The following is a 26,315-nucleotide window of genomic DNA, read 5'->3' on the forward strand; positions in this document are numbered from 1 at the left end:
ATGTGATACATTTTATTTTCACTCAGATTTAAAATGAATCTATAAATGAAGCTTTTTTGTTTCTAATTAGAGCAGTATCTCTCAATCTGCTTTCCACCCAGGCCTCACATACTTGTCCTTAAAATTACTGTTAGATCAATCATTAGATTTCCAGCAGGACAAAAACATTTGGCTGGCCCAAATTTTTAGGTAAGCATCAACTAATAATTGCTTTCACAGCATTGTAGGTAGGGATGAGTGAACCTTTTCACCTGGTAGATATTTGAAGCAAATTTCATGGTTCTGCCCGTTCTGATTTTTTTTTTTGTTACTGCAGTAGAATTTTGCTATGTGGTCCGTGCCCCCAAAAAGCATCCTGCATCAAGACTGACTTGTCAGGCACTTCCTTAAGTCAAGATTGACTTGCTTTCTGCTGTTCCTGCTTAAAATCGACTCGCCTGGCAAAACCTTGCAATCAATTCTCCTGATATCCATGTGTCCATATTATCATTTCCAACGTGTACATTTCGTTGGCAAGTGTAAATCAGAGAGAAAGCAGGAAGTCTGTGCTAAACTTGGTGCACCATCTGGATCAGCCGACAAAAACACCTTAATCACAATGTAATTTTGTTTTGTAAGTGTTTTGTAAGTGTTTCGCAAATTCTTCCATGGTTTTGCAAATTTTTCGCCAAAGTGAAATAGGACAGTTTCACACATCAATAATTGCAATCACTAGAATATTTAAAGTTTCTGTATTTGACCTAGAAATGTATGGTTGAGGGATACTTGTTTCTAAACACATTATGCTATTCCCACAATGATCTATCAACCAAAATATCTGGTTTAAGGCACATAAGTATGTCTTCATGCAGTTCCTTGTGATGGATCTTTCATGTGTTTCAACGCAAAGAACTGAATGAAAAAATGCAACCTGTTTGTTTTTTAAAGAAGACATACTGTATCATATACAAATTAAAACTGTACCAGTGAATTATACTCCTATAAATATAGAAGGGTTGTGCTTAAAAAGTTGTGTTTCAGACTGATTTATTGAGAAATTCCACCAAAACCCCACTAGTCCCGCCCATCTGTTCCACTTCCTGCTGGCTGAATTCTCTGGATGTGCAGGGGAGCCGACGGCTCTCAGTACATGGCACTGTAGGATAGGAACCAATCAGCACCTAGGCTGACCTCATAGGGAACTGAAGCCTGTCTTTGCTTGTTTAAGTGCAAGGCTGTTATTGGCTATCTCCCTCCTGCTGTGATTCTGGCAGGGACTGTAAGGACATGCCCACCCTTCATTTGAAATACGGGCAGAGAACTGATAAGACTTATGTCTATGAAGATTCTGATTCATCCAGGTCTAGTATCTAGTATGAGAGCTCTTACAGACAACTGTTTTTCCTCTCTTACCCTGGATTTTTCATGCATTCCACCACAGGGGAACACAGGAGTTAATGCAGTCTGTTCTTTTCAATGTTGCATTCCACCTAACCATTTCATGTACAAATTTAAAGGAGACATATTGGATAAATGGGAAAAAAAACAATTTTGTAGGCAATTATAAATAATATATGGTGCTAGTTTCACTTTGGGCTAAAAATTAATCATATCTGTAAAAATGGCCCCTTTTTTTGGAGCGCCCAATAGATCCTATCATATGTAGTAGAATTAAGTCTAAAACAACTGGACTTTTGTAATTTTTTCTTGAAAACATTGCACCACTCATCCGAGTGGCTTCTTCAGTTAAAATGGCTGGTAGGGAATTCCCCGGCATTTAAACCCTTGAGAGTAGTACCGTCACAGGCCATACAGTATGTTGCTGGAACATCAGGAAAACTTCACATTCCTGTGTTTTTTAAACCCAGCAACACTCTGAGGCAAAAGTTTGCACACCCTTAAGACCCTACAACAAAGCACATGAAAAGTAATGGTGGTCTATGCTGTCCAGTGTAGTGAAGAGTGCTCTGGCTTATACATTGGGGAGACAAAACAACCTCTCTATAAGAGAATGGTTCAAAATAAGAGGGATACCTCCTCAGGACAAGACTCAGCAGTCTATCTACACCTCAAAGAAAAAGGACACTCTTTTGAGGACAGTAATGTGCATATTTTGGACTGAGAGGACAGATGGTTTGAAAGTGATGCAAAAGAGGCCTTTTATGCCAGCCTGGAAAAACTATCCCTGAACAGAGGAGGGGGCCTGCGACACCGCTTGTCATCAACATACAATGCCACTTTGACATCCTTAACCCAGCGGTTTCACAACAATTCACACTTCCAGTCATGTACTTTGAAGGAGTAACACCTGCATCAATGAGAATCATGGTACCATTGTGACTGGATCTTACCTTCTTACACCTGTCAGTTTCAGACAACACCTAACTGAATAAGTTTAATGGAACCATTATGATAGTATGTCTGTGACTGTACTACCCTCAAGAGTTTAAATGCCGGGGAATTCCCTACCAGTCATTTGAACTAAATAAGCTACTCGGATGAGTGGTGAAAAACGCAGAAAAGTCCAGTTGGGGTTTTTTCCATTTATCCAATATGTCTCCTTTAAGATTGTACATGAAATGGTTAGGTGGAATGCAACATTGAAAAGAACAGACTGCATTAACTCCTGTGTTCCCCTGTGGTGGAATGCATGAAAAATCCAGGGTACCACAGGAAAAACACTTGTCTGTAAGAGATCTCATGATATATATATGGTATAAATTATATGATAACAGCACTGTGAATTTTATATCCACCAGCAAGCACAAGGGCTCCAGTGCTTTTTGTATGACATTACATGTATAATGTTATTCACCTTTGACTTACAGAACTACAGAACTACAGACAAAGAAAACATCTTACTTGATTATTGTTATTTATGTTACTTTAGACAAGGCAACATCTAAATTGCATCCAGTTATTGTGGTTTCCCAATATTTGTGTAGGTTCCCACCATGTGCTAGAGTTTCTACGCACAATGCAAAACATTCTGGTACATTATGTGTCCTCTGACAAAACTGACTTTTGCAACCTTGTTTGTGTATGTTAGTGTATAGGTAACAGGGACATTATAGTAAGCTCTATGAGAATGATGTGACTGTTCATTTTTTTGTAAAAATATATATTATATATAGTTTGTCAGGGTCCTGCTGCAAGGATGCCTCATTCTGGATAGAATGAATTGGGCCACATAGGTTATGGTTCCATGACCATATAAAAGCACGAGGCCAATATAATTATAATATATAATATCCTTATATTTTACAACAGATGGTATTTTATTTATTATAATACATACGTTTAAGTAAGTCATTTGACAGAAATGACATCGCTAAGCACTGATTATAGCTGATGACATCACTAAGCACCATTTATAAGGATATAATTTACAGGCTATTAATGGCTTTTGTGCATTATGTATATATGGATATGTTTAAATAGGGATTTAAATATCAGTATTATGTTTTATATTACAAACATAACCTTTGAAAGCTTAATGGGGTTAATACAATCTGCATAACTGTATGCAGAATAATGTAATAGATACATTGCTTAGAACAATGTAAAAATCTAAGCACGTATGCAACAACCTTAGCAATGACCTGTACGGAAATATACAAGCTCTCAAGGATAACAATAAAAGGAAAAAACATTAATAAAATTGGAACTCACCAGACAAGTGAGATCATAAATATATTGTAATATACAATAATAAAATATCTACCGTGGTAGTAGAGATCCGCAGAGAGCAGTGTTCTTATGACTAATATGATGGTTAGAAAAAATTATATTTGGCTTAGGTTTTATTAGCCTAAGGGGGTAATGTAATAAAAGTCTTAAATTGAAAAAAAAAACAGAAATAAAAACTAAAAATCTCATTTTGCAATGTTATTCTACATGTAAACAGTTATTAAACTGCAAACTTTAATTGCACATATTGTATTTGTAAGGCCTGCTTAAAGTTGGTGTATTCTTTTGAAGAACAAATAACATTTTCAGTAAGTTTTATTACATACACCAGCACTGGCGCAAACTATAACATTGGCTTTTTTTCCCAATGATGAATGGAGTGGACAAATAATTTTGAGGTTTGCAAAAGTTATATTAAATTTATGTAAGGAAAAATTGTTCACCCAGAGAAATTTTCCTTACTCTATACGCCTTTTACAAATGGTTAATAATAAACAAATAATTTGAACAAATTTGAGGATTTAGGGACAATTTGGAGTCAATAGGCTTTTTCCAAATGCATTTTTTTTGTGCCAAATGCACAATGGGGCGTTTTTCTTGTGGTGGTTGGTGGTGTAAACTACATTCAATATTGTTTAAAAGGTTTTAACACAACTCTAAGGAAATACATGCAATCACAACACATTATATACAATTAACCCTTTTCCACCTCTTACAAGCGACAGGTAATTTTCTACCAATTATCATTGGTTTAGGGTACCACTGGGTATATTATACTGTACTAAAAGTTTATTTTATGGTGACCTACTATCTTTTTAAGGTGAAGGCATACTCAGGCCCAGATTTGTGGGCAGGCCCCAAAGGTGGCAAAAATCTGGGGGCAGCATGCTGCCCACTTGCCACATTTGATCTTGGGACTGGGCAGGAGATTGTCATTTGAATCTCTCACCCAGTCCAGCGATCACAGGTAGAGGAAAAGTATGTGCAAGTGTGTGGAGGTATGCAAGCACCCAGTCCAGCATGGGGTTATGCGGGGGGGGGGGGGGAAGTGTTTTAAATAATAATAAATATGTTCTGTCACAGGGGGTACTTTTTGGTATTTCTATACTCTGATTTGGGAAAGAGGTGGGAACACGTGCCTCCTTTGTGACTGTGGAGACTTGTTCCCTCCCATTAACACTCTACCCATTGCACCTAGCTGACAAAAGACGCAAAGACACCGTTGTGTGGGTGGAGTTCGGCCATAGCTTTATTATATACCAAAATTAGTCCTTGCCATGTATATTGAACTTTTCCAACCCTATTAAACCATTTTGTTAACGAATGCCGGCCACTGTGAATGCAGTGGGCATGTAGAAGCCATAAGACAACATTAGAACTTAAATGGCCAATGACTACCCCCCGCCATTTGTTGTGACAAACCACAAATTTTTATTGATATGACAATTTTTTTTTTTTTTTTATAAACAAAGTGTGCTTAAACAGGGAGGGTGGGAGGGGGATGCCGCTCGGTGGAATCCGGAAGCAGAGTGGCAACAGCAGCAGCGCGGGAATGCAGGCACAGAGGAGGGAGGAGGAGTGAGCAAGGGGGGGCTGCCCTTTCCTGACTGCACTAGCTGGTGAGTTTAACCCCTTACAAGCACGGAGTGAACTGGGCCACAGCTGGCTCCACAGTCCCTTCGCGCTTTCATTATTTATTTCAGCACTCTCTAACAATTCTGCTCCCCTACACTAATAGAGACACCTTTCCATTTATAAACTGAATTCCTGATCTTAAATTTATCAGAGCTTTTTGTCGCTTTGAGTGGAAGTTTTTATTACACACGGTCATTATGCAGGATAAAACTGAACACGGGTTTGACACGGTGCTTTCCTTTCTTTGCTTAATACATTCAAGGTCTGTAAAATGCTGCAGACAGTACCTCAACAGAGAAATCATGCAGAGGAATTTTCACAGAAGAAAAGCAAATGTGATGAATTTTTATAAGAAACTCTTATCAAAAAGCAAGCTTCCTAAATGTCAGGGGACACTTCAAACCTGAATTATTATTGCACATTTGTTCATTTTCTGTAATATTATTTCTATGTAAATGTGCTGCATGGCTTGGGAGAGAGAGAACAGCATGCTCCCTATACTTCAGTGACATAACTATCATTTATCTATATCCACTCCAAACACTGCAATATGACAACGTTTTGTGATAGAGGCTTAAACTAATAAGCAGAATCACCTCTGAAAGTACTGGGGAATATTAAAGATTTTATCAGTCTGGCAGCTTTTCATCAGTCTACTGAAGTGCAGTGAGAATAGGGAGCTATTCCCCATGGAATGTTTTCATCCTCCAAATCAGTACTGCAGAGTTTATTTAGGGAGTAATTACTGTTAACATAACTAATTATTGCAATTAATTTGTTGCACAGATAGAAAGAAGAAAGAAAGATATGATGTTTTAATGATTAGTATTTATGCTATTGTAACTTCAGAAACCAACTGAAATGACTATTAAAGGAAAGGTTTCTACCATATATTTTCCTTGTACGAATTGCAAAGTATAAGGAATTAGACTTCTGCTCATACTGAGTATTCTCTGATAATTTGCATTTATGCATAAAGAATGATAGATGGCACGTAGATTTTATAACATGACATAAATCTAAAAGAAATTAAGAAGTTCCTTGATTGGTCAAAAATATAGTGGCTGCTGTTGTTGTCTATTTGGAATTTTCCAGCTAAGATATTGATCCCCAACCAGTAGCACAGGAGCAACACATTGCTCACCACCCCCTTAATGTTGCTCCCACTGGCCTTAAAATAGATGCCCATTTTTACATTTCTGGCTTGGAGGCAGATTTTGGAAGCACAGTTTTAGTCTAAGCAGAGCCTCCTGCAGGCTAGCAGTCCACATAGGGCTACCAAATAACCAGTCCGCAGTCCTTATTTGGCACCCCTCCAAAGAACTTTTTCATGCCTGTGTGGCTCACCAACACTTTTTACACCTGAGTGTGGCTCACAAGTGAAAAAGCTTGGGGATCACTGAGCTAAGGCAACCATTTATAGATTAATCAAAGCATCTAAAAATCTAAAAAGCACCAAATACATCTGTAATAGTAAAACGGCTTTCCCACACCGTCCACACCAAAAGCTCTATCTCAGGATCAGTGCAGACAACTTAGCACTTGGTAGGCCCAAATACTGTTGTTTCATCCAACCTTAATGACCCACCTCCAGTGAGGGAAGAAATTTTACTATGACAGGTGGCTTTTAAGGAACCTTATTTCAAGAGGCAGTATTCATGTAAATGGAGAATTTATTACTTTTCATACTATGCCACACAGTAACATCTGAAAGCATGTAAGGGTATGCCAATATTTTTGTGTTGCAGTTTAAGAGCAGCATTTGATAATCATTGTATTCCCCATTAGATGTTTCTTTTTGTAGACAGCTGTGAGGATCAGCGGTTTTAACTGCTGAGAGGACTCTAATGTTCTGTTAAACGTTCAGAAGCATGCTTTCAAGCTGGTTAGAACTATAAAACGCTGCAATGTGAAAAGCATCGCAGCCCTTTATTGAATCAGAATTCCCTAAGTGGCAAACCATTAGGGTCTGAAATAATGCCAGGAAATTGACAATTGATGTTTTCGGTGTACTTCTTAGGTGTCAGCTAATAGGTTAAGTTGTGACAGTGAACTAATGGAAATCAGAACCAATAATATGTTCTTTGTCCATTAATATATATGACAGTAAATGAGCCTTAGTTTTGTCACTGTTAAAAAAAATAAACGCCCATGATGTTATGAACTATGGAAAAATATTGATGGTGCCAAGATAAAATGTTTGCTACATTTGTATTTGTAATAAAGTATGAATAATGCACTACAATTTATTAGTTTCAATGCATAAACTTTGCAGATAATCACTTCTTAATGAGCACCACAATACTTAATTCTCCTTTGTATTGCCCTTTAAATTCTCTTTGGGTGACATGCCAAAATAAATATCAACTTGCAATTGCAATTATCTGAGCTAACTGCCTGAACTATGTCGTAACTCTTTTACCCTCTTGGTACAAAATGCTTTCCGGCTTCTCACTACTTTTAATAAGTTTTTTTTTTTTTTTTTTTTAATGATCCATTTTCTTGTCTATGGCAGAATTTTATTATAGTCATGCTATTTAGCTTAACCTTATAGTTGGCTAAAAGGAAACATTCTTCCTTTGATCCATTTTCAATATCCATATCATGTATTATTCGGCACTGCTGTATCCTGTGATACAGTATATCAGTCTTGATTTGTCTTTTCCAGATTTGGTTTCTGTCTAAACATCTGAATAATACATGGACACATAGGCTATTACATTTAAACATGGTTTACATTTCTCACAACCCGTTTTCTATAACCCTGACCCTGATACTGCAAGTCACTAGCCGCACTGCTTACGTTCTCTTTACCAGTACAGTTAGTTTGATTATTCTTCTCTTGCTTCTGGCATCTACTTAATGAAAGGTATAAGAACCAGCACGCTTGAGACATGCAAACAATAACATTTCTCTGCTTCTACCAGAGGGGCAAGCAAACATTTGTACTTACCAATCCATTACAATGCATTCATTTCATCTGTAGTCACCTGTCAGACATTATCCCATCTTGATGAATTTGTGTGTTCTGACCCCATGATCCCTTCCTCATCTGTCTCGGCCTAAATGATCCTATTTAACCTGAAGCTCATCTGTTTTTTCCCCAAAGAGTATTACTTTATGTTTCAAGACAACAAACACATGAGAAAAGCAACCGAGGAAGGCAGAATAAATCCTCTGCTGTATTTATTTTATAGCCGTGAAGGCAGTTTTTAAAGCAGCAAAAGATAAGGCAAAGAAAGTCAGATGTCTTTCAATAACACTGATGCAAAGAAGTAGGGAATAAGTAAGTGCTAAAGCTAACCAATGAAAACTGCTGGTATCTATAAAAACTTTGTTCAAATCACAGAAAATGGCTAGTGCCAAGTTGATACTGTCATACAAAAGACCAGCTTAGAAAACAAACCATACAGAAGACTAATACAGAAAATAGTATTGTCATAAAATGTTGTCCATTAAACTTACTGTAAAGTAATAAAACTAACAAATATGCCACTGCAATACATAAATACACACATATAAGGAGTGATTGTAGAGTTCGGAGCTTTCTCGACAATGGATCCAATACCTGTATCTCGTTTAAAGGCACTCTAATTACAATTCTTATCTTCTAATTGCTTTACTCCAAGACATTTATTGACATTTATTATTCTCAGTTTTTTCCCCTTAGTTTTGATAAGATGCAGCTTTTTGTTATAGCTATTACCGATATACATATTTCTGACTGCATCTCAGGATATCATTGCCCCAGGAACTTGTCCAGGCTTCAAAAAGAAACCAACTGCTTGAGCTTCTCTGCCCCTCCCATTAGAAAGTAAGCCCAAATGACTGCCGTTATTCCATAACTTATAAATAATGAAATGGGGTGCCTAAAGCACAGTACAACTGTAATAACCAAGGCCAGCTGATATGTAATAAAGTGTGTGGAAGGTTTGTTGCATCAAGTCCCACATTAAAGTTTCCCAGTGGCCAATTATTTTCAGATGCTGGCATCAATAAATATGTATCACGTTGTGTTTCCTGCATAACATAAGGACACTTTTCATACTCCACAACAATGTTTACAGTTCCATTTCTAATAGCAAATATATATATATATATGACAAATATTGACTGTATAAACACAAAAAGTAAATAAAAACAACAATCTGCATGTATTTTTATAGGATTTTACCATTCAAACCATTATAAGGAAAGCCCCGGAGCTATAAGTGCAGGGGCTGCATGACAAGGGATCCGAATGACCAGCAGAAAGATTACACTGGTTTATGTTTAGAGATTGGCAGAACCAGGTGCAACCGTGATTGAGTGAGAAGGAAAGAGTTAAGGCAGATGTAAGCTGGGCTGGGGGCGGAGAAAGAGAGGGATGTGATGTCAGGAAAAGAAGCACTCACTTCCTTATCTTCTGAGCAGGTAGAAACATCCCACCCTCCCCTTTTTTGCATATTTTGGATAGATACAGACTCTACTACTGCTTGTGCTAGGTGACAGCCTGCTTGGATTTCCTATCATCGAAACACTGCAGATCCAGGACCGGCAGCAGGGCTGCTGAACTTCTCTCATGGTTGGTGATGCAGCTCCTGCTGGTAGCAGAGTTTGGGGCCATCCTCTCTGTAGGTAGAGGCAGTCTAATACTCATTCAAGTCTTCAGCAAGGAATGGCAGAGCATAGTAGTGACCTCTTATGGAATTCTGGCTTTAGAATATTGCCTTGGGTTAGGCTGGCAAGGTCATATTTATCTGATAAAATGTGAATAAATGCTGTGGCCATTTTCTCCACCTCTGTCTCCTGGTGTTTCATTAAGATATGTAACAAGGGGGTTCAGTGGGGTGTCTCAAGGTGAAGGGTCAATTGAGGAGTCCCCTTGTCATGCTTATGCTTCCAGAAAACATGTGTTGTGCTTTTAGTGCACAATTTGAGCGTAAGCACCTGTCTATTACACAGAGGTACTGTACTGTGGGGGGCAATTAAACATTTATCCCCAAAATGCCTTGTCTTTGTACAGCTATTTACCAAAGGCAGAAGTCAAAAACCTGTATTGCTGAAAATGCCATATTCTTTATTTGCCACGGTGTCACAGGCATGTGACCCATATCACCCCCCTCCCTTTCCCCCTCAGCAGCCAATCAGCAGAACAACTAGAAGGTAGCAAGATAGCAGCTCCCAGTGGATATCGGAATAGCACAATAGTAGGAAATCCAAGTTTGGCTTAGGACTCCTCCAGTTACACTGAGTAGGAGAAACAATAGCTTATCTGAAAGCAGCTCTAATGTGTAGAGCAAACTGAAGAAAAACAACATTTTTAAATATTTTTCCTGTACCAAAGTACCAGCATGTATTTTGTCAAATAATTGTGAATCGTCCTCTGATATTAAGGTTATAACAGAAAATTAAATTTGACAAAGTTACAAAATATTTCCATAGCCTTGGACCTAACTTAATGGGTGCTGAGGTCCCTTGGACAGATACTCAGTTGAGCCATGTTAGTAAATGACACCCCACCTGTAAGGAGGTACTGGAAATTGCCAATTTTGTTATTATTTTAATTTATTTGTTTTCCTGTTACTACTCACCACTTCTTCTTGCAACTGTAAAATAAGTTCATCACGTTCTTTAAGCTGCAGCTTCAGCATTGAGCATTCGTCTTTCATTATATCCTATAAAAACACAAAATAGAATGTTATAACAGATCTCACATTTTCTCTTTGTTGTTAACAAGGAAAAATCTGTTCCACACAGTAGGATATAATTGCCCTCCAAATAATAAACCACAGCCTCTGCTGTCATGTGTGATATTTTCGAGAACATCCTCTGGAATGTAGTATAAACAAGTTAATGTATCCATGATGAGAAATAGAAATGCCTCTCAGTACATAAGATGGCTTTACCCCTGTCAGATTCCTCTAAGCTGTGTTTTAGTATTCCCTGCTTTTTATATACTAGATGGTTGTGGCACTGAAAGGCTTAATCTGTTTGTTTTATCGATGTGGTTGTGCGTTTATTGTCTCTTTTTTGCCTGGCTACCTGGTTGGCTAAATTGATCAATATTCAGTTGTTTGGCGACCACACCTAATGAGTAGATTTTTGCTCACTGGGTTATAAAAGCTCAGTGAGGAGATGATCCTACAATGAAACATTTTCTTTTCATTAGTATTTCCCCAAGTTTGCACTATATTAAAGGCCTAAACTTGATAGACAGCGTAAATCTCTCTACGCATCCCTCCATTCATTCGGATGTGTGGAGGGACAAGTACATTCCCATAGGAATAAAAAGATAGTGGGGGAATTATACTGTGGTGATCTCTAATTTCACACTTTGATAAATCTGCCCCTTTGTCTGCATCCTGGGTCTTAAGACAAAGTAAATGTCACTAAGGTGATTGATAATAAGTAGAAGTCCATGTTTAAACTGCCACTGGATTCTGCAACCAACTCAACTGTTTACAGCTAAAATGATGCAGTGATTGCCCGATCGATGCGTTAATGTAACTGAGTTCTGTCTGGTTTTCCTAATTTTGGGAAACCGGACAGGAGGTTTTGACCCGGGTAGCCCTTCCGAAAACCGGGCTGTCTGGGTCAAAACTGGACATGTGCAGCAACCCTACAGCACATCAGCAGTGCAGCCATTCTGTAGAGAACCAAAATCAGACTCTTGCTGACAGGGTATGGCCTTTTATACACAAAGCTCCCAGCATGCTTTGTATTTTAATGACCACACATTTTTAAAAACTAAACAAATATTAAGTTTCACGATAATGACTATACTTTACAAGTACAGTACCAGCTATGCTAGTACCAGCTGCCAATATTAGGACACACCTTTGTGTTTTACCAAACCCAGAGCAACCTGAACAATCTGTTTGGAAAAAATCAGGTAAAATTGATTACATTTTACGGGGCCTATTTATGTGTGTAAAAAGAAATTCACCAAAAAATGGTGTAAAAAAAGCTGTGTAAAATAAATGGTATATTTATTAAGGTGTGTTTTATTTTACACTGTTCGAACACCAAATTTGATGCTGCTATTTTATGCCACTTTAGAACAGTGGTTCTCAACATTCCTAATGCTGCGACCCTTTAATACAGTTCCTCATGTTGGTGTGACCCCCAACCATGGAGGAGCGGTGTTTCGGTTCCTAAGACCATCGGAAATATGTGTTTTCCGATGGTCTTAGCCCTGTGAAAGGGTCATTTGACCCCCAGGTTGAGAACCGCTGCTTTAGACCTTGGCAGAAGTTGTGCTGAGAAAAAAAGTGAAACCTGGCGATGTGTTGCAAATTTCGTCACAGTTTTTACACTGCATAATTAATCTGCCCCTAAATGTTTAAAGTTTGCACTATTCTATTAAAAAATGCCTTGTATGTGTTGATGGAAAGTTAAAGAGTCTGTCCCAAAACAGCAAAAATTAGTGAAATGTCTTTTTTGATGCAACCACAACTTTTTCCCAACTCAGAGAATTTTTGTCTTGGCGAATATTTGCTGCAGTTTCATGAAAAAAAATACACCAATGGCGTAATGTGGAATTTTGCAGTGAATCCAAGCCTGATGAAAACATTCGCTCATCACTATTAAAGATTTAATGCCTAAGAGAAGCAACTAATGCAACTACATGCTTTAGTGTTTCAGATCCGCAAACAGCAGGTTCCCACATGGCTTTTAACCCTGTTGTTGCCATGCTGGAATCAGAAAATAAAGTGTGTTTCATTTCTGAGAATTGCGTAGGACAGACACGAGAAGCAATGAAAAAAAATAAAGAGAGACATTTTTTTTGTTTGTGCTGGGCAGCAGAGGTAGAAAAGACAGAAAGGAAAGAAAGTGCTGTCCCCCACAGATATTTAAAAAAAATAATATTGAAAAAACATGACCCTGTCACAGTTATGTAACCATGACTTGCGTGACATGGCCCTTTCTATGGATTACATAACTTAATATCTTAATGTTAAGATCGCTTATAGTTCAAATTGTGACTGAGTGAATCAGAGAAATGAAACTTACAGTGTTACATATAAATTATGTCTTTTATTTGTGCCTTACAGTTTATTTAGAAGGTCATGCCCAAAATAGATGACTGACTAATGGTGGATTTAATAAATGTTTATTAAATTTTTTTTGTTCCTTTGCATGAAAAGGAAGGCCAAAACTAATCTAGTTATTTAAACTATTGTATTAACACACAACGGTCCCCGTATTAACCAATTTGATTAAGTCACAGAGTAGCTGTTACGAGCATTTCTTCATTATACTTGCAGAAAACACTTGGGAAAAACACACAGCAATAAAATACACTGCCGTTTGCTGATATATATTTTTTTTAATTTGAAGAGTGTGGAAAAGGTGATTTCAGGGTTGTGCACCTAATTATTTTAGAAGTGATCTTCTAGATTTCAATGATTTGAAAAACCTTCAGAAAAAATCAAGGCATATCCTGTTAGTCACAGTTTTTGTGAGGATGAAAACATGGTAGAAAGACACCTCTGTTTTCTATTATTTAAGACATGTACTGAACTTGGCCACTGCATTAGCATGCATACTATTTATTCCTACACAATGACAGATTCTGTGACCTGATCTCTTTTCAGAAACATTTTATAGGAACAACAATTCTGCTTTAAAATGATCCAATATTTCTTATGAAATGTTATTATTAGTCTACAAAGAAACGCATATACATATATATATATTTATACATACTGTGAGAGATGCAATGGAAAAGGTCATTGTTTGGTGTATTTCCACCAGTGTTTAAAGTGGGATACAAGTAGCACCAGGTAAAATACCTGGTTTTACAGCAGGTAATGCTGTGTTGGAGTAAATCTCCCTTTAAGGTTTTGATTTGGCCAGCTGTAGGGAGCTGCCTGATTAGGCTGCAGGTGAGCAGCCAATAAAAGGGCTGTATGATTTACACAGAGAGGGGGAGTTGGAATTGAACCTGAACTGAGTGAAGGTCACTCTCAGAGCAGGGCACAGGGCAGGAGGGCTGCCTGTGTCAGGAACTCCCAGAGGAGCTGGGGTGCCTCCTGCCACTGCAGGGAGCAGAGGGAGTTATGACCAGATGGATGAGTGCTGAGAGGGCTCAGCAAGGCTTAATGTGAAGCCTGAGTGTTCCAGAGGGTGGAACTAACCCTGGAAGGTGAGAACCCTGAAGAAGGGACAAATCACAACCATGACCTGTATGTTTATGAACTTATGTCTTTATGTTTCTGTTGGGAAGAATTGGCCCTGAATAAACCTGTGTTTTGCCTGAAGACATGGTGTCCCTGTCTCTATGCTCCAGATCCTCTGCATGCCTGTCTGCCTACCATTGCTAATTCCATAAAGGCATGCCTAAAGGAATTCTGTCACAAGAAAACATGTTTTGTTTTTGTTTTTTTTACAAAATACCTCACCGTTTCAAAACAGATTTTTTCATATTTCATTTTGAAATCTGATGTGGGGTTATCCATTTTCATAGTTTTCCAGGTGCCCGCAGTCATGTGACTTGTGCTCTGATAAACTTCAGTCACTCTTCACTGCTGCACTGCAAGTTGGAGCGATGTCCCTTTCCCTCTATTTCCCTTCCCAGCAGGGAAAGGACAAATGGGAAGGTTGCACCAAAATCATGCATTTAGTTTGTTGTGCCTATATTTGACATTTTCAGTATTTTGTCTTAAAGGATTCTGTTATTATTTTTATGGTGTAGTTTTTATTACACTGTGGACATTGCACATAATTATTCTTGAACAAATGAATGTATTATAGGTGTAATATTGATGTGTAGGCAGCCATCCCAGGTCATAGTGTCTAAATCTAAACTTTCAGAAAAAGCTAGAACTTCACAATGCAACTGCTTTCAGATGAGCTATTGTTTCTCCAACTCAGTGTAGGCAGAGGAGTCATGGCCTTATATTTACTATTGAGTGCTATTCTCCTATCTACCACTAGGTGTGTCATGGGAGAATTTTTAGCATTGCTAACATATGAGAATAGCAGTCATTTTCATTGTTCAAGAACATTTTAAAAGGCAGAATTATTTGCAATGTACACAGTGTAATAAAAACTACACCATAAAATCATTACAAAATCCCTTTAAGACAAAATACTGAGAACAGAAAAAATATAGGCACACTGAAGACATATAAAAATAATGAATCAAGCTACTTATACAAGCAGCTAAAAGTCTATTTTATTAAACATCGGTATGCAAATGTGACCTAGCGCAACTTCAGTTCCAATAGTTATGTCCAATCAACTTAATTATCCAAGCAAGACATCAAATGAACACAAATGAAAGTGAAGAAAACTACACAGGGCATGAGCTAGTGTAAGCAATTGTTTGTTGAGAGTACAGTAAATATTGCATATGGACACACTTTTATGTATTAATAAAGGTAATATGGTGGCTACAACTGGAGGAATTTCAAAATCACACTGATTGAATTGTCACTGAGGTGTGAAAGACAAACATGAAAAATTAATGTTTAGCATTACATTATACTCAGATTCCCTACTTGCTGCTGTGATAGAAAACAGCATGAAGTGTGTGGCAATATAATTTGCATTACAAGTACATAGAGAGATGGAATAAACTGAAGTAGAATCCCAACACAATGAAATGTGCCTTTCTCTGTGTAAGTTACGATCATACATAGTATTAATCTTTTATCTTTTATTTTTGCTATATGTGTATGAAAAAGGGATACACCCATAATGTGGGCTACATCCACACAGCACATAGGCATGGGGAGCCCAGCACAAGGACAGCTATCAGAAAATAGGGTTCAAACTGGGATAAACACACACAATGTCCAGTAAGCATACCTCCCAACATTTTGAATATGGAAAGAGGGACAAAAAGAAATGCCAGCCACAGCACAGCAACATTTTTTTGACCATGTCCATTTTGCAACCACACCACCTAATGCCACTCCCATTTCACTAAATGTGGCAGGTTATTTAAAGTTTGAACACATTTCTGGGGGTTTTGGGGTCTTGTTTTATGTGTTATTACAGTTTTGATTATAATGGTGAAAGTGCAGGTGAAGCTCATGAAGATTTCTGAGCTCTCTGCCAAAAACTACTTTTTAATTAAATGTGAGAAACAATGTATCTTAAGGTCCCCATACACGGGCCGATTGTAGCTGCCGATATCAGTCCCTTGGACCAATTCTGCAGCTTATCAGGCCGTGTAGGGGCAGAAACGACGGCCGTACCCGACCGATATCTGGCCAAATGATCGAATGATCAAATTAGCCTACATGTTTCCCGATATCGCCCACCTGTAGGTGGGGATATCAGGTGAAGGTCTGCTTGCTTGGCGACCTCGCCAAGCGAGCAAATCTTCACATGTATGGGGACCTTAAGTCCAGGTGAAGCTTGTTTTACTTTCTGGACTTTCTCCCAAAAGCTACTTTTTGATTTAATTTGAATGTTTTTTAGTGTTCAGTGCACTTTTCACTGCAAAATTCAGCATTTTTCAGCTAAGTGAAATGGGACAAATTAGCTCATCACTGCTAAAGAGATTTAAGTGTAGGTTAGGTATATGGATAGTTATTAGGGCCAGCTGCCAGAGTATACATTGGAAGGGAAGTGCTAAAGGACAAAAGCTGAAACTATATCTGTTTCCAGTGCAAACTGCATGAATTGCTGGCCAAGTGCCTGTAAGTGCAAACACACAAACCAGTGGAGACCTGCAGTTTGGCTGTGTTTCCATGCAGGCCAAGTGGTAGGGAAGCCATTGCATTGTGGGTAAAGAACATAACGATTTACACCAGAAATTGCACACTACACTTGTGCTTGTAAATGAGCCCTATAGATTCTAACAAAAATATCTGTGTTGGGCATTCAGCCCACCAGGAGCAACTGTAATATAATCTCACAATATTGCAGTTGGTTACTACAAACTGAAGATCATTTTCATGTACATGAGAGAAATCAGCTGGCCAAGAGATAGAATTAGTGCAGTACACATTTCCCAGACAAAAACATTATATGGTATATAAATGCAGGGGGAAACTTGCATTTTAATGTAAATGCAGGAAATATACAGTATGTTACCTAACATATACGAAGGTGATATTTATAGCTGTCAAAATTCATTTTGTTTAATGCTATTTGAAGTAATTTCTAACCCATTATCTTGCAAATGGTAGTATTAATATTCCCTGTTGTGGGGTTTTACTCTACTTTGCTATGTCACCCCCTAGAGAGCAATACCCTTGGTATTATATACTGTTTATCATTGTTAGTTGTTGACACTGTAAATACAAGCTTGCATGTTGAAACATTTTTAAAAAGCTTAAAATACATATCTGTTTTCATCCGGTGCACAGAATCACATTACTTTGCCGAACATCAATGCCATTTGGGAATGCTCTCTATAATATTTATTTTGTCTGGCGCAGCTTGGATGCTTGTAACTGCTGTCATTTGCTTTGTGATATCAGTGTGCCACTAATGGCAAGGTTTTGTCATGTACAGGCACCCCAGAGACAAGTAAAGATACAGTTCCAGTTACTGTCAGTCACCGAAGAAATGAGTGCAGGGCATAAAAAGCCATACTAGTGCCCTCTTAGTTTATTGTTTTTTGTTAATTAACTGAAGAAGTTAGTGTTGCCAAATGATGGTAATTCCATTGAAACACTATTCATTATATCGGGGCAATTTTCAGCACTCCAGTTCTAGCTATAAGATATTGTAAGCACTATGGGAATTGTAGTTCTAATATACTGTATCTGGAAAACTGAAGGTCACCATTACCTGTAATATGTTTAATTTTCATTGCATGATTCATAAAATAGCATGCTGCTCAACCGACTGAGTGATAGACTGTTGGGAATATCACATACATGGGAATGACTGCCACACTTTGTGCGACTCTGATTTTCTGCCTGAATTAATTAATCCTTTGGAGTGAAATTAGGAATGCCGCAGGAATACCATAATAGATTTAGATGATTTCTGGCAACACATTGTGTAACGCTTCCCTGACTTCTGGCACTGTTGTTTGATTTAATTACTTGTGTGTGCTATTTAATTCTCAGGCAGTCATCAATATTGTGATGGGTGTGGCACGGCGCACAGTAGAGTAGCACCCCACAGTGCCAAAGTCTGTTTCACTGGCATTTTAAAAAATGAGCTAAGATAAATGTTTTACTTTTCCCTTAGTGGAGAAGCAGACATATTGACTTTAACAAAGTAAACTTAGGCAGCCTAAAAAATGTCCCATTTCTAAAGGGCACGAGTTGAATGCTGACAAGCTGAAGCTGACGTCCAGCCAGTAGGGCTCACTGTGAGAATGTGACTAGATTAATGATCTCATTATAATTCATTAAAGAGTAGTGAGAGGATGGATGCCTACTTTAATTAGTTTTATTACTGTAGGAAATTGTTTCATAAACCATCTCATCACTAGGCATGCTTAGGAAACAATGAAGTGGTAATCAGATGCAATGAGGTAGTCTTCATTAAGAAACATGGCTAAAGGCAGCTATTGTGAAAGAACAAAATATTTAAAAGGCAGACATAAAACAAAATCATATATATATATATATATATATATACACAATTGGTTGCCTTAACTGGTTTTTGTTTGAAATAGCTGAATGTGTCATTTCTGCATTGATGGATTTCTTACATTTAATTATATATGGATTACAATTACTCTGTTTTGCCATAATACATAAAAACCATGAATAACATATGATCTATTTTCATTTAGGAAGCATTTTGTGATGTTGTCAGTTATAATCTTTGCTTAGAGATGTTGCATAATTAAAACTAATCTGTATAAAATGAGTCTGTGGCCTTGTGTCTTTCTATCATCAAAACTCCTTGCTGGCTTGTAATAACTTTATATTTTGACATCGGGGGTTCATTATCCCATTTATACATGTTCAACAAAATATTTAGAAATATGTTTAATATACTTACATATGTAAAAGAAACCTTGCCCACCAATTCGTCATCACTACTCTTCATCCTTTCTCTACTTCTATCCCAGCAATCTTTTTGTTTTATCATCCATCTGCAAAACATACTTCCAGTATCCTTCTGGTTTAGCAAACTATAGATGGTCAGCAATATTTTTGGAGGAGACCAGTGCCTTTCTCCTTTCTACCCTGCCATAAACACCATTGCTGGTGGACTCATGAACATAAACATTTGCCAGACAGGCCTTCAGTTGCTTAGAAGTTAACCTGGGTTCTATTGTAACCTCTTGAACTATTAGACACCGTGCAGTTGGAATTATCTTTGATGGTCGACCACTTCTGCGTAGGGTAACAACAGTCTAGAATTTCCTCCACTTGTACACAATTGCTTTGGTTGTTGATCGGTGACGTCCAAACTATTTATAGTGTTGTAACATTTTCCAGCTTTATAGGCATCAACAACTCTTTTGCTGAGGTCCTCAGACACCTTCTATGTCTAAGCCATGATACACATTCACAAGTACTGTATGTTGTATATGTGACCAGGATTTGCTGCATCCCCGTTCTTTAAATAAAAAAGGGTCTCTCATTCACATCTAATTGATATTGAATAATTTTTTTCAATAAATACATGACCAAATATAATCATTTTTTGTTTTGTTTGTTTAACTAGGCTTTCATCTACTTAAGACTTGTTTGAAAATCAGATGATGTTTTAGGTTACATTCATATAAAAATATAGAAAATGTTAAAGGGTTTACAAACTTTTGAAAACCACTGTTTGTGTAGAGAAGATAGAAAAAAAACCTCTGGTATTAGAAAACAAAAAAGTTCTGGGGTTTAAAACTGTTTTTTGTTTAAAATTGTATTTCAACTAAGGGGATGCTTTTTCCCAGAGATAAAGAAGTGTTGAGATGGCATCCCTCCTCTCTTCCAGCACTGGGGATATACTGTATAATATCATATAATAGCCACCTGACCACCAACTTTACCATTGTATGTATATACCTGTATATATATATATATATATATATACATACACACACAGGTATGGGATCCCTTATTCGGAAACCCTTTATCCTGAAAGCTCCAAATTACAGAAAGTCCATCTCCCATAGAGTCCGTTTTAATCAAATAATTCAGAATTTTAAAACTGATTTCCTTTCTCTCTGTAGTAATAAAACAGTACCTTGTGATTGATCCCAACTAAGATATAATTACCCCTTATTGGGGGCAGAACAATCCTATTGGGTTTAATTAATTTTTTATTGATTTTTTAGTAGACTTAAGGTATGGAGATCCAAATTACGGAAAGACCCCTTACCCAGAATACCCTTAGTCCCGAGCATTCTGGATAACGGGTCCTATACCTGTATATATATATATATATATATATACTCAGGGTAGGATTGACAGCACACGCAGGGTTTTCAAAATATTTTCAAATATATATATATATATATATATATATATATATATATTTCAAAGCGTGACAATGTCTGTGACAATTTTTGCAACCAATATTTATATATATGTGTGCGTGCGTGCGTGCGTGCGTGCGTGCGTGCGTGCGTGTATATATAGTAACATAGAACAGCATGCCTGGCTTTTCAAGTTTGTTCCTTGAACACTTCTTTAAATCACCACTTTACCTGCTGCTTATAGGGTGTTCTAAATATGCAGAGTGTAAGTAATTCTTACAAGAGGGAGAATGTTTAACACATATAGAAACACCATCATATGTCACTGTGTGTTGAAAGAAAAATACATGAAAGATATTGCCCTTGTGAAAAGTGTATGATTTCACTTAATCAAGACAGGAATTGTCAATATTCAGCAAATTGTAACCACTATGCTTTCCTTATATTTCACACTGCCTTTTGGGCTCAGACAAAACCTTCCCCAAGACTACAATTTCATGCAAAGTAATGTTGCAAAGTCAATGCTGCAGGCATATCTCTGCTATTTAGTAAGCAGCTAAATTACTTTTCATTTCTTTTTGGACACATTTATGTGAAAAATTTTACAATCTATCCATTTCTAAGGGACGATTACAAGGCTTTCTCTATTACGCTGGCACCAACAAAAAGACTTTAGAAATATACTTTACGCTGAAAAAAGACACAGTACTTAAGTCTGATATTTTTTATTTTGCTTTAACTTTGCCACTTCTCTGTGTTTAATAAATACAAATGTGGAGATGTTAGTCACAGCTTTTAAAAGCTTTTCACCCCACACTGATAAACAGCCCTTGGTGACAGGAAGGGACATTTATAGTTATCCTTTTACAAATATTGGTAGATAATTATAATAACGGATGTCTGCAAATGGAGAATAAAAGCTTGTAACTTTGCCCTCTAATGGAGTTTAGGGTAAATTAAAAAATATTACATTTATATTTTCTTTTTATTTCCTTACTTTCTGTAGCTGCAAGACCAATATTACATCTGAAGTAGTACAGGTATTGGACCTATAATCCAGAAAGCTCTGGACCTGGGGTTTTCCGCATAAGAAGTCTTTCTGTAATTTGGATCACCATACGTTAAGTCTGCTAAAAATAATGTAAACACCAACCCAATATGGTTGCTTTGTCTCCAATAAGGATTAAATATATCTTAGTTGGGATCAAGAACAAGGTACTGTTTTATTATTACAGAGAAAAAAGATTGTTTTTTTTTAAATGTTAATTATTTGCTTAAAATGAAGTCTATGAGAGATGGCCTTCCCATGATTCGGAGCTTCCTGGATAATAGGTTTCCATACCTGTATGATCCTTTTTTTATGCAGGACACATAATGCTAAGTACTGTTTTGTGGTGAAAATCACTTTTTTTGCCAATGCAAAAATTATTATAATTTTTGGCGTGTTTTGTTTTAATGCTTTCTTGCAGTGGAACAAAGCTGTCATTCTGCTTGCATTTTGTTTCACCAGGAAAACACACCTTTTTTTGTGCTGGAAAAAGATGCAGAAAATATGCCACCATCAATTTTAGAAGTTTGCCATGTGTTTTGTTTGGCCAGAATTAAAACGTGTTTTATGTTAAAAAAAAAAAAAAACTCCAATGTATTTGGTAGAATTTTTGAGCAAGTTTGCAATTTCACAAATTTTTCAGTGGTTTTGCAAATGTTTCTGCAAAGCACAATGGGTCAGTTTTGTTCATCACTAATGCTAAGCTTGTGTACTAACTGAGAGACTGGGGACATGTGGGGCATATTTAAGAAATCACAAAGACTTTCAGGATGAAAAATAATATAAAAGGCTAAGTAAAATACACACATTCACTAAAACTCTATAATTTCTCATTTTTTAAAAAAAATTCAAACTTGACAACTCATTTCCTTGAATGTCTAACATTTACTAAAAAAAATCAAATAGGAAAAGTCAGTGTGAGAAAAAGTTGCAAAAAACTGTTTTGAATTGCCTCACAAAAACCAGAAGCAAAAATCCTATAACTCAAAAGTTCTGAGACAAAAAAAGGATCTTCCAGGAAAGTGAAGGGACATCTGCCATTGATGTCTACATGATGTCGGCAAGTTTTAGCTGGCGAATTATCGGATTCAGATTTTTAGCCCTTTTAACACATAGGAGAAGATTTATAAATACGAGTTTGAATCCTGAAATGGGAAAAATTCTGATTAAATGCGATAATGTCATGAAAATGCTTAAGAAAAAATCCAAATAGTCATGATAATTCCGAAAGTCACAAAATTTTTGTATTCGAACGATTGTAAACGTCGGGAAAACCTTTCTGACTTTGAACCTTCTGTGCATGATATTGGAAGCCTTCCATAGGACTCAATGGCACTCTGCAGCTCCAACCTGGCCCAAGGAAAGTCTCCCATAGGGCTCAATGGCACTCTGCAGCTCCAACCTGGCCCAAGGAAAGTCTCCCATAGGGCTCAATGGCACTCTGCAGCTCCAACCTGGCCCAAGGAAAGTCAGGATAACGAAGCTTGAATGAATCCGAAACTTTTGTACTCGTTGCAACAAATAAGATTTTGTCGCGAAAATTGTTGCAAATTAACGAAAAATTTGCACAGTACGGAAACTTAGATAAAATCATTGTTCTTTGATGAATGTGCCCCATAGTAAATCTTAAGACCTTATTAGAGTTGGGCAAAGCATGGATTCGCAGCAAATTTCTGCATTTCGCCATTGGTGGATTTTTTTGCAAAACGAGCATCAAAATTCATAGTGGAAGAATTTGTCATGCGACAAAAATTTGTTGCACACGTAACAAAAATTACATGCGTCAAAAAAACTGCGTTGATTTTTTCGCAAATTTTTTGGCAAAACGAAGTGGGACAGATTCACTCATCACTAGAAATTATGTATAATATAATGATAAGTTCTGTGTTAAGAGGTTAGAAAGTAACTTTGGGAACGATATATATAATCAATTTATTGGAAAGAACAATTTTATGCATCTCAACCAAAATAAATATCTCCAGTACTTTTAAAAAGAATCATTTCATTTTTAGCACCAGAAATGTAGCACTTATAGCAACATTAATATTTTTCATTTTAGTTTAGAGCAGACTTGTTTGGAAGCCTATAAATAAATGCTCTTATACATAATTGCATTGTATCTAATGAAAAATCTGCACTTGTTATAGACAAGGAAGAATCACAAGCATTACAAAATGTAACACCTGTTCCCGTTTTGGCATTAATGCTATAACAGGTTGCAGAAATAATAACTCCATGAAGTCGCTCAAGAGACTTGTTATTGATATATTTGAAAAAAATATATATATATATAATTGTGTTGCACAAAAATGAAAACAAATGGATGAAAAATGCAATAGATGTATTGAAAAATAAGAATGAAAGTCAACAGCGTTTCAGATTAAATGATGTGTGAAATCCATACATATTGTATAACATTTTACCAATACAAAATGGAGCAGGGGAGTAAAGGCTAGTCTATTAAAATCTCTACAGAATACATTATTTGCTAGATTTGCAGTTGTTCTATTACAGCAGCAATATTTGCATGGCTCATTTCTAAATGCATGCTCACATACCTCAGATATATTGCATCTGGATCTGGTTATGGAGATACTGATCATTTATTTCATATTTTTTTTTGTTCTGTAGAGAGTATGGCAAGGTGCTTAAAGTGTATCTACAGATTAATTCCTTTAAAAAATAAAATCCAATATCTAGTTTTCTTGTTATACGGTTAATGCTTAAATTCAAATGGAGTTGGACAATGTACTATGCATATTTCTTAGACATCACTTTTAACCCTTCACGTGCCATAGACCATAGAATCTATGGTACAGGTGCATGAGTAGCCAGGCAATTTGCAATCACTCAAGCTGGAAATTAGAAATCAGCACTTAAGGGGTTAAGTGAGGTTATAAAAGAACAAGGTAATGTGAAGCAGAACAAAATAAAAGAATAATATACATTGTGTACTAATTGACTTTAGAAAAATGTTGTACAAAATCATGTGCAAAACTAATTAGAGACTGATGTTCCAGCCCCCCAAAGAAACTATAAAAGCCATATCTATGGTGGTGGAACCAACACAAGTTCTCCTGTCTTAGTTCCAAATGATAGTGATCTGTAGTATATGAATTAGATATTGACTGCTCAAACCCATCACCCAGAAGTCCAGCTCACATTATTTATCATCCTGTACTGATTGTAGCTAGTTTTAAATGGTTAGCTTAGCTTATCAAGATATTGCTCTGTGTAGGGATGAGCAAACTTTTTTATCCAGTACAGTTTTGCTGTGAAATTCATGGTTTTGCCCTCAGCAACGGGGGGCGGCTGGACATTGCCCTCACTGCATAGTGACAATCGGCGGGAGCAATGAGAACGGAGCGCAGACTAGAGGTAGGCAGGAGAGGATCCTGAAAATTAAAAGGGGGTTTTGGTCAACCTGATTCAAACAATTTCTGGCCTGAGCAACCGGGAGAAAGGATATCTGCCCTTGGCATGATATTTTTTCTATGAAGATCCAAGGCTGTATTAAGTCCCGGTTCCACCCTAGGAAAAGTTTGTGAAATATTCAATGGTTTTGTGAAATTTTCCACAAAGCAACATACCCCAAGCTCGCTCATCACTATATCTGTTTGAAAAACATAAAGCATTGTTTTTGAAAACAAATGTTTCCTTATATATCAAGATAGGGAGACAAGCAGCTCAAGGGTTACTTATAAGTATGTAGTACACTTTCAAAGAGATTTAATAGATAATAGCATGCTGAGCAGTTAATAAGGCACAGTTCCCTAGCTATCTGGGTATGTAAGCTGAGCTGCTCAGTTTTGGAGAAATTTAATTCTGGCTTTTGACACCCCCTTCCCCCATTGCTGGTTGATGTAAAGATTGCTACTGTGTTTATTCTACTGAAAAAGATTAATACTACTATTTAATATGACTTGCTGGGAATCCAATTAATGCAGTGTGATCTTTCTGCAGAAGAAGTGCTACAGATATCTTATATATAAGCAGCACACTGGCTAGGAAATGTCTCTAAAACAGTGGTAGTTGGCCTTTTATGTGACCTAGAACATGACTGCTTGACTTTGCTCTTTATGAAGAAAGCTACATTTTTTCCCTTAGATGTGGAATCTGCAGTATTGCCCTATGCACTTTTTGCTGTCTTCTTGTGATGATTTTGCAGAACTAGAATTTCTTTGAGTTTTTCCATATTCTATGCTATTTAACTAGCATATATATGTTAAATAGTTCTGCTTCCAGTAAAAAGTGTAGAACTCCTTAAGACAAAATACAGAATATTTTTTAAATGCAAATACAGGTATGGTATCCCATATCAGGAAAGCCAATACCCAGAAATAAGGGTCACATTAAAGGAGAAGGAAAGGCAAAGTCACTTGGGGGTGCCAAAAAGTTAGGCACCCCCAAGTGACTTTAATCGCCTACCTTTTCCCCCGGGCTGGTGCCCCTGTTAGGAGAGAACAGCACCAGCCCGGGGTAGCTGCAGCGCTTCCTCTTTCCGTCTTCACGAGCGCGTGCATACGCAGTAGAGTGAAAAGCCGAACTTTAACAGAAAAGTCGGCTTTTCACTCTACTGCGCATGCACCTGTTGTGGGGTCCCGGCAAAACGAAGCCGGAAGGAGGAAGCGCTCC

At 37.2% G+C, this 26,315-nt stretch overlaps 1 protein-coding gene across 4 annotated transcripts in view; it reads right to left on the reverse strand.

Annotated features, from left to right (window-relative positions):
• ccser1 (coiled-coil serine rich protein 1) overlaps positions 1–26,315 on the reverse strand; it is a 425,689-nt gene that overhangs the window by 35,761 nt on the left and 363,613 nt on the right. For all 4 annotated transcript variants that reach the window (XM_012955484.3, XM_031903181.1, XM_002937237.5 and 1 more), the window contains one exon: positions 10,878–10,961. In XM_012955484.3, the coding sequence (XP_012810938.1) occupies positions 10,878–10,961 (84 nt within the window). The remainder of the gene's footprint in view (positions 1–10,877; positions 10,962–26,315) is intronic.

The sequence above is a fragment of the Xenopus tropicalis genome, chromosome 1 (assembly GCF_000004195.4).
Source record: "Xenopus tropicalis strain Nigerian chromosome 1, UCB_Xtro_10.0, whole genome shotgun sequence".
NCBI classification, from domain to species: domain Eukaryota; kingdom Metazoa; phylum Chordata; class Amphibia; order Anura; family Pipidae; genus Xenopus; species Xenopus tropicalis.